The sequence below is a fragment of the Ambystoma mexicanum genome, chromosome 9 (genome assembly GCF_040938575.1).
Source record: "Ambystoma mexicanum isolate Mex_15411 chromosome 9, UKY_AmexF1_1, whole genome shotgun sequence".
NCBI lineage: Eukaryota > Metazoa > Chordata > Amphibia > Caudata > Ambystomatidae > Ambystoma > Ambystoma mexicanum.
In genome coordinates this window covers 453571555-453586940 of record NC_090931.1, presented here as the reverse complement: position 1 = coordinate 453586940, position 15386 = coordinate 453571555, and the positions used below count along the sequence as shown (strand labels likewise).

The 15386-nt window shown below is 40.7% G+C and overlaps 1 protein-coding gene and 1 long non-coding RNA gene across 10 annotated transcripts in view; both read right to left on the bottom strand.

Moving 5' to 3' along the window:
- Positions 1-15386, bottom strand: part of LRWD1 (leucine rich repeats and WD repeat domain containing 1) — a 730516-nt gene that overhangs the window by 127473 nt on the left and 587657 nt on the right. For all 9 annotated transcript variants that reach the window (XM_069614964.1, XM_069614960.1, XM_069614967.1 and 6 more), the window contains one exon: positions 2816-2888. In XM_069614964.1, coding sequence (XP_069471065.1) covers positions 2816-2888 — 73 coding nt within the window. The remainder of the gene's footprint in view (positions 1-2815; positions 2889-15386) is intronic.
- On the bottom strand, positions 8902-10095 carry LOC138488176 (uncharacterized). The gene is made up of 3 exons (XR_011274600.1): positions 9988-10095; positions 9751-9862; positions 8902-9308 (listed from the first exon to the last, which is right to left on the bottom strand). It is a non-coding gene; the product is annotated as an uncharacterized lncRNA (long non-coding RNA).

The following is a 15386-nucleotide window of genomic DNA, read 5'->3' as shown; positions in this document are numbered from 1 at the left end:
ATCTCCTTTCTAATCATACATCGACCTCCTGGCCCCCTCTTCCTTCTACGACGACATCGATCACCTCCTTTCTCTCATCTCTCCCTCTCCCTTAACTGTACTCGGTGACTTTAATCTTCACCTGCCTTCTCCCCCTCACTCCTCTCCCTTTTATCCATCCTAGACTTCTACCTCCTTTCCACTCTTCCTTCCTCTCCTACTCACTCCTCTGGCTCCACTCTTGACCTTACCTTCAACTCTTCCTACCCCTCTTCTACTGTCTCCACACTTCCTCGAATCAGTCCACCCAAGTCATCGGCTCGTCACCGTACAGGATCCCAGAAAGGATACACTTATGGTAAATGGCAATTAATCACGCAGTATTATGGGCACCCTTAATGCAAATCGCTTAAGTATCAGCTTTTTCTTCATTATTTTGGCTTGGACGTAATCGCTGTAAAATTGCAGGGTTGGCGTATTACAAATAGGTATCCCTAGATAAACCTTTATCAACTACTTTCAGGGGTATACCTTTATAGAACTAACTAGGCTTCGGTTTTCTTTTTTTCTTTTGACCAAATATCAGGATTTTTGTTTTTGAACTATTAACTCAGAGGCATTTATTTTCTGCATAGGCTGCTAGTACGTCTAAGAACTGTTGTAGACCGATGGCGTTCTATCCAACAGTATGGTGTTATCTGCATAACCTATCCAAGGCACCAAGATGTTATCTATGCCTGAAGGGAAGTTATCCATAGATTCAATGGCAAGGCACATGTCAGACATAAATTATACAACAAAGGGGCCAAGGTACAACCCTGCTTTAAGACTATGTTGGTCATTATTTAATTGATGATCTCGGCCCCCACCTTGGTTGACACAAACTGATACTGAGGTATTGGTATATAGAGTAATAAAAAAGAAAAATACAGAAGAGAACCACATATGCCCCATTTGTATTGCATACTTTACTGTGGAATAAATTGCCAGTGTCAAATGCTTTGGTAAAGTCCACAAAACATATATAAAATTACCATAAGTGCCATCTTGGCACTTACTGTGGGCTTTCTGAACGCCAGTTTGTAATGGTGGAAGTCGGATTTTTGCTATAACCCATTTTGATTGTGTTTTGGCAGGATAGAGAAGCTCTTCCAACAGTCTATTTTCCATATTTATTTTTTGCTCTGTAAAATTAAAAGTTGCAGCTAGCATTTTTCCATATATATAAATGGAAGCAATATAGTGCTTAGCTGCCTGTAAGTGGATGCTCACAGAGCTGAGCTCCTGCACAACAAGCCATAATCCTTTTTCAGTACAAAAAAAAATAGCCAGCCATTACTGCTGGCTGACCAAAGCAGTTTCTCTCTGCAGTCAATTATACATCTTGAAAAGGCAATACCCTAATTCTTTAAGCCTTTTCGTTGTGTTACTTTACAGAGAACCTGGTTTGCAAGGCACACTTGACAACCTGGAGACCTAATAAAGAGAATTTCCGCTTTTTACATTGTCACAAATAAATACCGAAAGGAAACAGGAATTTCCATCTCCATTTGTGAATACAAATTGGTAATAACAGGAAAGCGGGAGCATTAAGCCACAACGTTTGTGGCTTGGATATCAGTTTCCTGTTCACTTCACTGATTTTATATTTAAAAAGGAAAAGGCAGACAAATACAAAGAACTATGTTTTTCTGTCAAGCAACATTTCTTCTAACATTTAGAAAAAAAGCTGGCTTTCTAGAAAACAAAATTGTAGACAATTTACGAGTGGTGTTGAAATCGACTTTCTGCTATTTAACAAGGGACATTAATGAAAATGTTTTTTATTTTAGTGAATTTTTATGTGTTCCTCCTTTTCTAAGATTTAAGTCTTTGGTTCCTATTAAATTCAGTTTACGGTTTCAGTGGTTATTTTTTTTTTTTACGAGAATGTAGAGGTGTTATGGATAGTGGGTACATCGTGTTTTGCCCCCTCCAGTTACTCTTTATGCCAAGTTGGTAAAACTAGCAGTCTGTTCCGGCATTGGCTTTTACTTGGAAAAAACAAACTGGGGATGCCAATGATTGATTGCAAGGTTGCTGGTTAGCATGCCAAAATGGAAAATAATGCTTTTTCCTACAGCTGCGTCTGACAAATCTCTGCAATAGCAGCCTTGGGGGTCGGGAGTCTGAAAGCAATGCTCTGTTCCATCACTAACCACTTGCAATACGCGCTTACAAGCAACAATCTAGAACATACTTCTAAAGCAAGGGTGTTCTGAAAACACAGTTTGCTTGTAATGTGAATATTACATGCATACATTCATAAGACCATTACATTGACAACAATCTAAATTAACAAAAAAGGGAAACTATTGGATACATTGTGTGAGGACAGGGAAGATGAATTAAGTTGATTTGTGCTCATTTGAGGAATACTTGGAGTGATAAAATAGAGCACCACCCTACCTACCTCGTCCCTAAATGTGCAATATTGGGCCACCTCACCAGAGCGACAGAGCAGCAGAAAGTAAAATCTTGTATACTAAAATGGGTTCAGCAAAGACATTGGGTGGTCCAGATTCTGTGTCAATTCACAGTTCTTCAGTAACACCATCGAAGATCATGCCTTAAACTTTCTGGGGCATGGAGATAAATGGATTGAAACAGAACACTTTAATCAGTACCTCCCTCTCCCTGTAATAACTAAATAAAAAAAAATAAAAACTTACATCCCATATAGAACACGGAGTAGAGGTGCCTAGTTAAGTACATCTGCTGCTTAACCTTGGCATCATCGCAGTTGCTACAGGCTCCATTTCTTGACATTCTGCTATTATTTGAAAACCACCCTTACCTGGCTTTAAAGTTGTATTCTCCATCTGGTACACCAATGTCCCACAATATGATTCTGTGGTCATATGAGCCGGCTAGGGGGATAAACAAAAAAGTTATTTTCACTCGGGTGACAAATTAACTAGAACAGTTTGAAAACTTGTGTGTTCAGGTCGCAAATGCCAATCAAAACAGTGCATTGTACGAGCATTTAGGGGAAAAATACTTCTACGTGTGCCTCTATAACTGCCTTTGCACAGTTGTACAAATACACTTCTTCTAAGCAATTAGATTGAAAACATTGACATTTGTTTTATTTCAAATGACAATCCAAAATAGCGCACCAATGCTACAAGGTAAGTAGCAGTTTCCATACTCGAGTGTGGTTATGCCCTGTGTTTTGCATTTGGAACTCCTCTACTGCCACCCCACCCACTCCTCCACCAGCAGTCCAAGGGGTGCTGGCATGATTCAGTCCCTTTGGTAGCAGATATTCGTCTTCTTTACTTTCAAATTTTGATTGGTGACACGTCACCTTAAGGGCTGTAACTGAGGTTTCCTCAAGAATCTCGGGGAGAGAGAAAGGCAGTGGACATTTATACACAGCTTGGGTGAGAAGCCGGAGGGGAGTTGCTGTGGGGCTGCCTGATTGAGGGGCCTCGTTCCAGTGTATTGCTGACCTTCACAGGCTGCAGATTCCAGTCAATTGGCACCGGTTTGAGGACCAAAGAGTGCAGATTGGAACTGCATGTCCTCGCCGGGTGTTACAAAGGGAAGCCCCGAGCCATTTAAAGAAGGCGACCTGTCCAGAGAGTTTGCGTGCTGATCTGCTACAATTTTGCTGGTAGTTATCTTACACAAAGCGAGAATGCGGTGTGTGAATGAAAGCTATTTCAGTCAGGCAGCGTAGCGATAGCTGCGTTCTAATGTTGCTATTCAGGAATGCAAGTCAACTGATGCACTGATCTTTTTATTGTTGCGAAGAATCTAATGAAATGCCATGTATTTTGCGATTGCTTCTCTTATGTTTATTCTAGAAAAGACTGCCTCGCAAAACTGGTAATGTATGATTTTGAAATGAAATTGATGTAAAAAAAACAAACCGTGTAAAGGCTTCTATTTGCTTCTGTTTTTCTCTGGTAGAGTTAGCCCATATCACCTGATAAAAGGGAAGGTTATTAGGTAATATATGTCAAGCATCCCATGTGGAAAAAGTTATGTTATGAGTAATTATAAATAGCTGTGTGCGTGGTTCCACTCAGTGTATGTGTGTGTGTGTGTGTGTGTGTGTGTGTGTGTGTGACTTCTGAGTGGAACACAATCTGATAGTCTGTTGGGCGTACATGAGTCAGCAGAGAAAGAGGCCTCTGGAAATCGTTTCACTAATGTAAATACATTTGTGATTATACCACATGTTAGTGTGAATACTTTATGGAAGCATAGCTCACTCGTGTAGATAAATCAGTGATAACAGCCATATGTGGCACTCCATATGACAATGTGGTGTCCTTGAATAATGTAGAAGCCTGAGGCCTCTAGAGATCACAAGAACAGTCTAAACAAAAGAAAGGGGTTTTATATGTTGGGGCCACAAATAAAACAAAGAAATTATGCTCATCACTATACCACAACGAAATGCATACCAACTAAATGTATCTGTGTACTGAAATAATGCATAGCCACGATAACACCATAATACCAAACCCAATCTGAATGCAAGGGGCGATTGTTGCTAAATTACTTTTATTCTTGGTGGTAAGAAAATACCGCTAGGCCCCAAATCTACACAAAATACCCTACATATTAATGGTGCGTTGGCCGGGAAAGTGATCATAGAGCACCTACTGGGCGTGGCAAGTGCGTCTCACACCGCCATCTGTACATTAAAGGGAACCCATTTCATAATAGCAGTGTGTCACTAAAAACGACTTTCAGAATGTCTCATAGGGAAATCATATTCTCAGACCTAGTGCAATATTTAGAGGCAAAGTTATTCGCACATGGGACGTGGTCATCAAACAGTACCTCAGAATGGCATGACCGCATTCAGGGTGAGGTGCAGAAAGAAAAACTAGACAATATTTTTGCAGAAGACAGCATAATTCAGGTCTGCCTTCTAAGGTTATTAAATGCAGCCGATAAAAATGCAGAGAAAGACTGCTTGATACGGCTATGCGCCAAAATCTGGTTTATTTTGAATAGGTCCCTGCGAATGCAAGAAAATGACACCCAGCCAATTAACAGGTTAAAGACTGACTTAGATGGGGCAAGTAAAAATCAGGAAATGTTAAGAGCAGAATTGGATGTATGCCAAAAAGACATGCAGTTAATATGCAGAGATTTTGATGTTCAATTGTCAAAAAGCAAGAAACAATTTGAGGGCAGTGAACAAGAATTGGTACACTTAAAAGCATTGGTGGAACACATTAGACAAGATAAAGATGAGGTTGTGTCAGAGATGCAGATTTTACAAAAAGAACATTATGAGAAAGAAAGTGACCTCCAAAATGCGGAACAAGAAATGGTTAAAATGCTCCAAGAAAGACAAGAGGAATAAAGAATTTAATGAGTGCCAAATGCAAATGTGCGACATAAAGGAGGTAATTAATAAAATGAGTGATGAAAACAACTATTTGCAAAACGAAGCAAACAGGCTCCTTAAAAAGTGTAAGGACTTAAAAGAGCAAATGTGCATTCCCATGTCCCAGGAGAGGTGGCAGGGTACCACATTCAATGGAGTTGAGGTGAATTCCATTTCTACCCAAAGGGCTAGTGCCCCAGTGACTAGGCCGGTGACTGAAATTGGTTGCAGCGCCCTTGGGGGATTTGATACTCCCATTGGGGGCCGCCACCAATCCCATACACCTGGAACCAGGGTTGAGTCACCAAGTAGCGCAATTCCATGCATTGCAACAAGTAGCCCCATAAAGATAATGAAATCCATCAAAGCTCTGATCAAACCATTTAAAGGGGGAGGGGAATGCTGCATAGAGGATCACTTAGAAGCGGTTCATTACATTTTTAAAGCACTCCAGATACCTAAGGAACAGTACAGGCAATATTTTAATTTAACTTTAGATGCCCCGACGGCCAGTATTATAAGAGGATTGAATGAACAGCAGAATATGACATGGGCGGAGTTCGAAAAAGATCAGGCGTCATTTTTCTCCTTTCCAGTCATTGCAAGAGGCAAAGAAAGTCGCTTATACAATCACTGCTGGGCCTAATACATCCCCTCGCCAGTTTTTACAAGACTTAAAAAGAGCATTTTCTCGCTTTGATGCATCTTTTGACCCCAATTACAATGAGTTTAAAACTGCCTACTTCTATGGGCTGCAGAAAGACATCATATCCCAATTGGTCTGTGAATTTGGCCCTGGAATGGATTGTACACCAAAGCACAAAACTATGATATACTCTATTGTCAGGGTAGAGAAAGTGATAAAATGAGAGATACTAGACCTAAATCTAAAGAACCCTCAGCAACAGTGATGGAAATCAGGTCAGCCAAAATGTCCTTTGAGTCTGCTCAAAGTCCAAGTAAAAATAATTTGGCACCTGAACAGAGGGGTAATCAACAAAGGTCATCACACACTGCACCAATGTTCCAATCACATGATCCTAGTAATAGGGAGAGTTACATCAGCCCCCGGTACTTAGGAGATAGGCCCCGGACAGGCCATCAACCTGATATGTCAGGTATGAACAATAACCAGAGACAAAATCAGGATCAAAGAAATGATGGTCCTTATCAGACATTGGGGACACAAAGCAGATTTGATCCCAATACCATGATATATGGTAATCAGGATAAACCCTGATATGTGGATCGATTTGCTGATAATGGGAACATAGGGGCCAGTACCCACAACCTGAGAGACAAGACATGAGACAGAACATGAACTACACTTCACGTCAGTACCATTATTCCCCACCAGGGGACTACAACCAAAGGATGGGTGCACCCCACTCCCCTCCGCAAATGAATCAAGAGTTCAGGAACCATCCCAATAGAAATCATTCTCCTGAGAGGTATCAGGGAGAAAACATCCAATATCGATCTAGGCCACAGAGAGAGGATTCTAGAGAGATGGAAAGATTTCAGTGCCTCGAGGCCCAAGTGAAAATGTTGGCTGAGCAAATAGGAAAGCTCTGCACAACACAAAAACAGTCATCAAATGAGGGGGCAGATAACCATAGCAATGATCGGGGGCTTCTGAAAAGTGACTAAGTACTTATGATACCTGCAGCGCCGAAAAGACAGTTTGCTCTGATGTAATTTTGCATAATGACTCAGATGCCTAATGATTTAAAAGTGAAAATACCAGTAACATGAACATGTAACAGAAAATGAAAATACTTCTAAAAGAGAGGTACGGTTTAACCTAGAACTAAATCAAACATTGGCGATATGTACAAATAAAATAGGAAAACCTGAAAATTCAAAAGAACAAAGAGAAAGGTTTAAGAAAAATGACTCATGGCTGGGGAATACCAGTGAACCGGGAGTAAGTGGCGATGCTATAGCTCCTTCCCTGGGCAATCCAAACAATTACCAAACACAGGCAGGAAAACTAAATGCTCAAAAGGAGGGTACAGGTCAATCACCTGAAGAATTCTTTGAACCACATATTTCTGAAGAGGTTAAAAGGGCTGGTATCATACTGAATAATCACAAATGCACACAATTAGACAATGACAAATTGCCAAGTGATGTTACACATGTTCAGTTGTAGTGTGACCTCTGATGATACCTGGATGGATGGGCGAACGGTGGCCACACTCCAAAAAACCTCTGAACATGGGGAAATGAATAAAGTCTCTCATACAGGAATGAGCAAAAAGGAGGGAAAAATGTCTTTCCATTTACCGATGTGCTTAGCCAAAAGTGAAAAAGGCCTGAGAAAGGTGAGCCCTGAAATCAGTAAGAATTCGCATTTCCTATGTGTGTTAGAGGAGGTTGAAGACAGGTATTATGCTCCCATCATTGTGGAAGAAAAATGCCATACATTTGCAATGATTGACACTGGCGCACAGGCCACAATTATGTCTAAATAATTAGTAAAGAGTATCAATGAAGGGAGATCCCCCAGAATCAGATCACAGTAAAGGAGAATCAAGGTCCAGTGCATAATTTTAATGGGGAGGAGGTGCCTATTATAGGCGCCACCGAGGTTGACATAAAGATAGGTAAACACAGAATGAAACAGGAGGTATTGGTCACATCCATTTGTGATATTCCATTTCTAATGGGAACAGATTGCCTGAAAAGATTATCTCCGCTCATAGATGGGGTGAATGGAGTACTGTGGTCCTTAACCAAAAAACCATTGAGACCTAAGAAACTAAAATCACAAAACAGCAATATAAATGAATGTCACACCGTTGCAAAAACAAATGATGCAGTGGAGGTGTATCTCCAGAATAGTTGCATACCTAGCGTCACTGTTATATTAATATGTCAAGACAAGATGCAGAATGAAAATAAAAAATTACCTGTACAAATATACTTAACTTAGACCCAAGGAAAGAATGGCAAACTGCCATAGATGAGCACACTTTATGTTTTTATTTAAAAGAGAAGACATGCAAACAGAATACTGCTCCTAGAGCAGGTTCAGAAAAACACATTACCACTCTTGCTGAAATACACATGGAAGATGAACAACCATGGGTTCATGTTGGGATAAATGACTATTCTAAAACAATAAAAGCCACTTTAGCGCTTGAACAGGAAAGGAGCTTCATTAATGAGAAATTGTTGTAAAAAATAATGGAAAGGGGGGAGATCCTGAAATTTAGGATTAAAAACCAGTATGTCTCTGGTTTGGACGGTCCAGACTTTGAAAACCGAATTGCAGGTAGATGCATGCTGAAAATTAGCATTGTAATTTTGTCAAAGACTGGGGGTCGTGTTTTAGACCGTACGCTTGTTGGTACCACAGATATAAGAGAGTGACATTGGTCTGCAGCAGTGAAACACTTCCACTGGCGTCCCCTAGTACACACCAGTACAGGTAAATATGGAAGTGAAAACAAGTGAGAATCAGATCGACTACCCCTCTCTTTTAGTCTTGTATGGAACTTAGGAGAGAGTATCAGGAAACCTAACTGTATCAATGATTAGGAAATCGCCAGCGGAGAAAAAATTGCACTGAACAATTCAAATTGTAACAAGGGTTCTGTCTCTTTAATAGTCATAAAACGTTTTTAAAAAACCAACATTTGTGAAATAACACTCAATCATACCACTCATTCTACATACATCTCATCTAACAGGGGAATTCTAAAGTGAATCTAAATCTTTATAGACATAACATTGCTGTTTGAAATGTGCATTTGTGACAGAGGAAAAAACCATTTGTTTTTCCTAGAACAGTCGACATATGTTTCGGCCCGTTGTGATGTACCACTTTTGTCAACGGTGGTCATCCAAATAAATGTAAGGCCATCTTCAGGACGCCAATTGCTTTGTAGTTGATCAATCTTGATCCCCATTTAGTACATACACACATCTGCAAAATAATTTTTCATATATCAATGTAAATATATTCATCTTATATAAGACTTTGCTGTAAAACATTTGTTTTTGTAAAATGAAAACGACAGACCAAGGTGCATATCTCCCTAAAAACTCAATTTAAGAGCGATGGCTAGTTGTATATTGTGCTAAACCTACCTTTACCCCACTAAGACCATCTTAAGCTATTTAGACTATTGAGAAAATATACAGTCAAACGGTGTCTCTAAACTGTACTACTACTTTCGTCTTGGGTTGGTGTCACTTAATGGGACCCTGTGATCTAAATTCTTTTTAGACCATTTGCCAGATTTCGAAATATATTGAATACACTTACAACTACTTTCGTATTGGGTTGATGTCACTTAATGAGACCCTGTGATCTAAATTCTCTTTAAACAATTTGCGAAATTACAAAATATTTTGAATAAACTTACATGTACACGTTCTATGTGACTGGAATTCTTCGTTTGTCTCGCTTGTCTGAGCTTGTTGCATTTGAATCTTCAAGCGCAGGTGTGTTTGGATTGCGCTCTATGATGCTTGTACCTAAAATTAATTAAAGGAACTCTTTAAAGAAAGCGCCTATGGATAATTTAGTATCGCTATTTAAATATATTACAGTTCGTCACTGGCCTCTTTTAATAGAGTGAAAAAAAAGGGTAATGACTTACAAATTAGCATCCGCTGTTGATAGTTGTTAATGCCTTAGTGGAAAGTTGCCGGATGTCTTCTAGTAGTTTAAGCTGGACTGAAGGGCTGTGAGTAGATTAGTTACCTGTGGTAAAAAACACCGAAGCTAAGTTAGCCCGAAAGCACTTCAATGTGTGAAAAAACAATTGTACGAATGTTCGTAAAATAGAAGCTCTATTGAGGCTGAGAGGCACGCAAACATTGCAAGTGTCTTTATTATTGTTTTGAAATCCATTGTTGCCACAACCCATCGGTTTTTATGCCGTTGGTATTAAGTGTGCCCTGAAGCTGTTTGCTAGCCAACATATTATTGGATGCATTCTAATGCAAAAAAAGGACTCATTGGTTTCGTTGTTTTAAATCTGTGTAAGCCTATTGGTTAGTTACACTCCTGGAGGTATAAAAGACAGGAAAGGCAGGCAAAAGATATTTTCCTGTTACAATCACTCGGATCGAAAGGCTATTTGCCTTTAGAAATCGAACAGAAAGGGCGCATATTTTACCTCTATTAGCTCTTTAGTCCTCGGCAGGCATTCGCTCGCTGGCTGACTTGTCACGGGCTTCGGTAACAAAGCTTGAAGTGAAATTGAGTCTAATTTATATACGGTCACATGATCTACAGTTGTCGACACGTGATCGCCAGTCTATTGTTGCACGCTTAAAGGATGATGGAACTAGTAGTTTGGAACGCTACCGTGATCACAATATAATTGTTAGGTGTTACTGTTCTATATATTGCAAAGTGGTCTTTACTTGGGTTTGTTTGATCTAAGTGTGTACGTACGACTCGCGCGGTTGTAAAGATACTGTTGAAAGCCTAAATATAGGTAAAACTAGTGATGTATAACATTGTGACCTATATTAGTTCAATTTTTTGGTTCGTATTTACCAAACGAGTTTTTCTAGATTTTATCTGATTTTCATATATCCGCTCAAATGGATTGAATGAACTAATTAAGACTGTTACTTTGTGTAACTTTGGTAAAGCGTCTTGAAAGAACTATTAGTCGATGTAATATTAGGCCCTATAACGGAGCCTAATTTCTAATTTGTGCTTTTTGAATCATGTTTCTATTTGGTATATTTGTTTGACGTAATTAGTGTTCTGTGATAATAGCGCGGGTGTCATGACCCTTGGGTTCGAGGAACCGCGTCTCTGTGTACCTTAAAGAAGTGTGTTCCATTCTATGCCGATATTAAGGCCATGTTTCACAGTATCAAGGTTATATATCCATTTCTGCTCGCATCTGGACAGGTTAAGGTCCATGTTGCCGCCCCTGGGGGATGGTTGGATCACTTGAATTACACACCAAAGTAATTCTGTATATTTGTGTTGTTTGAGGACATAATGTGCCACCAAAGGTTTGTTGTCTAGTTTGTTTCGAATACAGCATTTGTGTTCGCAGATTCTTTGGCGTACCTGTCGTTTGGTTTTGCCTATGTAAACTAAATCACATGGGCATTTAATAGCGTACACTGCCCATTTGGTGAGGCAGTTGGTAAAGGTCTTCAAATGGATGGTGGTATTACATAGTTGAATGCTTTTCATTGTCATGGTCTGTGCACATACAGAGCAATTGCCGCAACGATGATGGCCTATCACCGGTGGTAAGCCCCACAATTGGGTTTGGGTGGTATTTGCCTTTGGGGGTCTCGGATATGTGTGGACTATAAGATCTTTTATATTACGTTGCCTTTTAAATGCAAAACGGGGCATAGAGGGACTAAAATCCTCTGTTTTAATCATGTGCCAGTGTCTTTTAACGATTTTTCTGAGATGGCTGCTAATCGGGCTATATGTGCTGACACATGTGATTTTGTCTTCTTTGTTGCGTTGAATGGGTTCTAGACATGTGGTTCTATTCATGTGTAGTGTGTAGTGCTCTTTTGTATGCCTGCTGCACAGTTTTTTTCGGGTAGCCTCTATCTTGTAGCCTTTTCTTTAGTGATTTTCCATGTTGTTTATACATCTATGGAAGTGGTAATGGAAGTGTAAGTTTAGTGCGCAGATCCTTAAAAAATTCTTATTGAAAGTCCATAAATCAAATGTATTTCGCTTCAGATCCAAGTTTATTGGTTACTAAACAGCCGACACGTGTTTCGACCTTTCAGGTCGTTTTCAAGGCTGTGCTTTAAACAACCAAAAGTTATCCAGTATTAAAATCTGCAACATATTCTTCACACAATTGTTATGAATTACTTTTTTTCACACCACAATGGGCCGTAATTGATGACGCACACTGACGTCACTTACGTCCCGCGCACGTATTACGTCACCCGCAAAACGTGCGCATGACGTCGCAGGCGCAATGCGCTCTTTCCCGCGTTATACACACTGTGTGCATCACGGCGCCAGTGTTAATTTGTTTGCTGTTGAATAATGCATGGGGATTTGACCCCTGAATTTGCACAAGCCATCTAGCTACAGGTACAGTTCTTTTGCATAAGTTTTGAATATTATGCTTCTCGAAATACCGCTATGGAGCAGTATTTAATTTGTGACATGAATTATTCTACTTTCTAGACCGCTAACTTTATCCTAAAGTCTTACACCCATTGGAGGGCAAGTCAATTTGAATATATTCTATACATAGCCATTGTGGACACATCTTACTAAATTCCTTTACACTACTAGCATGTACTTTTCTCCAAATAATCTTACTAGTTATTCTATTTTATTGCCTTTATTCACACCAGTAAGGACTATTCCATTATGATTTCAGGAAAACATCCTTTCTTAATCTGTACAATACTTACCTGGAATCACGGTACGTAGCAACTTCCCACAGCTCATTATTTACAACATTGGTTAATTAATGATGTTTAAGCAGCTCAAACCTAATGTAGAAAATCCTTAATTTTATGTTCTGTTTATTGTTGTTTTTCCTTTTTTCTCTATATTGGCTCCAACCTTGTACTGAACATTGGTATGTTATTTTCTTTATTTTTTTTTCTATTTCTCTTTGTTCTCAGCTTTGATTGGGATGTCACATCAATTCTGATCATGTCGTCATATTTTAATACTGGATAACTTTTGGTTTGTTTAATGCACAGCCTTGAAAACGACCTGAAAGGTCGAAACACGTGTCGACTGTTTAGTAACCAATAAACCTGGATCTGAAGCCAAATACATTTGTTTTATGGACTTTCAATAAGAATTTTTTAAGGCTCTGCGCACTGAATTTACACTTCCATTACCACTTCCGAAAATTAGCATTGGAAAAAAAACAATTTACCATAATGTTTGGATAGTGTGTGGAACACAAAATGACTTTTACACGGGCAATGACATCATGCACAGAATGTGTATGGTGCTAGATTACCTTAATCAAAAGATATGGTCACGCATAGGTGGCCCGGCACCTGAATTTGAAGACAAAAGAAGGGCTTCTCATTGCGCACAGCTGGTCCCTTATGCAATTGAATTAAGAATGAGGGGCAGCTCCCGCCGCCACGCCTGCTCCTCTCCCCCACAAGCGCAGAGACACGCTGTCTCCGTCACACAATACTGAGGAATGGTGAGGTGCCAACATGCGCCTCGCCCTTCCTCCAAAAAACAAGGTGCTAAGCACCGACCGAAAACCAACAAGCACACAGGGCCCAGGTTCAAAGACCTGCCCCCTCCTCAGGGGGCCAGACACATCGGCTATCTGGCTGGGGCTGGAGCACAGCCCCCACTACTATACACAAAGACCCAGGGTTTCCCAGGGTCTTATAAATAAGAGCAAATGTTCTAAGAAGACAATCTGTGGACCCTGAACGGGGACCCCCAAACTGACAGGAGGTTCGCTGTTCACTCAGCGTCTTCCACACTTTGCTTCTTTAACAATCTTTAAAAGTTCACTGCTTACGCAGCGTTTTTTCTCCCCCCCTTTGAACATTGTCCTGTTCAGAAACTCAACTACAGACGAGCAGCGAGAAACCGCGCTGAAACAGAAGACACCCCGGGGAGAACGCGGTAGAAGCAGGATCCAAGGCCGGCACAAACGAGCACGGAGGAAAAACAGACAAAGCGCATAGACGCAGACATCTGTGTCTTTTTCAGCTTTGCAGACCTAAAAGACATGGGTCCCAAGCGAAAATCACGGGAACCTCCAGCACCGACACAGAAACCGAAATCACCCCACTTGCTAGCAGCCATGGAAGCAGCGGAGCACTAAGGCTGGCCCTGGGTCCGAGAAAATATGTACGGCTTACCAAGAGAAGGGGCCCCCATACCAACCAGGCATGAGGACGAGACGACACTGGCAAAGAAAAGGAAGTCTGCAGAAGGCATGGGAAAAGGTAACAAAAAACTGTCTAAATTGTACGAGAACATGAGCGAGATGCAGCAATTATTGCTTCAAATTAGGGGCAAACAAACACCTCCCACAGTCGAGTCCAGGCAGGCAGACCCCGCCTCACCACTAGTACCAGACATCAGTTACCACCCTCCCACCAACAACAGCTGCAGCACCACCACTGCCAGCAACACCAATAGCACAGGTGCCTACAACACCTACATCAGCCGTCACAGTTGTACCTACGCCAACAACGCTCCTAACACAACGGGTGCTTTAAAAGCATTGTCAATCCCCAATACAAATACCCCAGGACTGTCAGGAGCAAGCAACAACCCACCGGACATGGTAATGATTAATAGTTCGCAATTAGATCAAAAACCTATCTTTTCAAGCAGAAATATTGAACAGATACAAAAGGTGTTTAGCATGAAACATTGACCAAACAATCAAAGAAGCCATATGGGCGAAAGAGTTCATCGAGATCTTTTCGCTGATAAAAGCTCAACGCAAAGGGAAGGATGCGTTTAGGGATCCTAAAAAGATAGAGGAGAAAGCCATAGCCAGAAACGCCCAGGTAGAGCAGAACTGGAACAATTGGCTACAGGCTTTCGCCATCTTGGCATCTATCTATGAAGAAAAATTCCCCCCACGATGGCAGAAAAATATGGGCATACGTGGACAAAATCAGAGAAGTTTAAGTCGCTCAAAAAGGGAAAACCTGGCTATCTTACGACATTAGATTCAGGAGAAGCATGTCAGAGAGGCCATCAATTGAATGAGATGAGGTCCAGAATGATTTATACATGTTAAACGCAGAGCCTCCTTCAGAAGAAGAGACCGCGCAGTTAACCCCCAAAAATAACAAAAATTCACAAGGGCCCAGACACTCCGAACATGAAAAACACAAAAAAGGGGAGCATCCCTTTCGGAAGAACCAGCCATAGGGGGCTAAATCTAATACCCACAAGCAGAACAAAAATCATTCTCAGAAAGCCAACACCCCTTGTAAAAACTTTGGAAAAAACCAGTGCACATGGGGAAAAGAATGCTGGTACAAACACACGTGCACAAACTGCAACGGTGACCACACAGCAAGT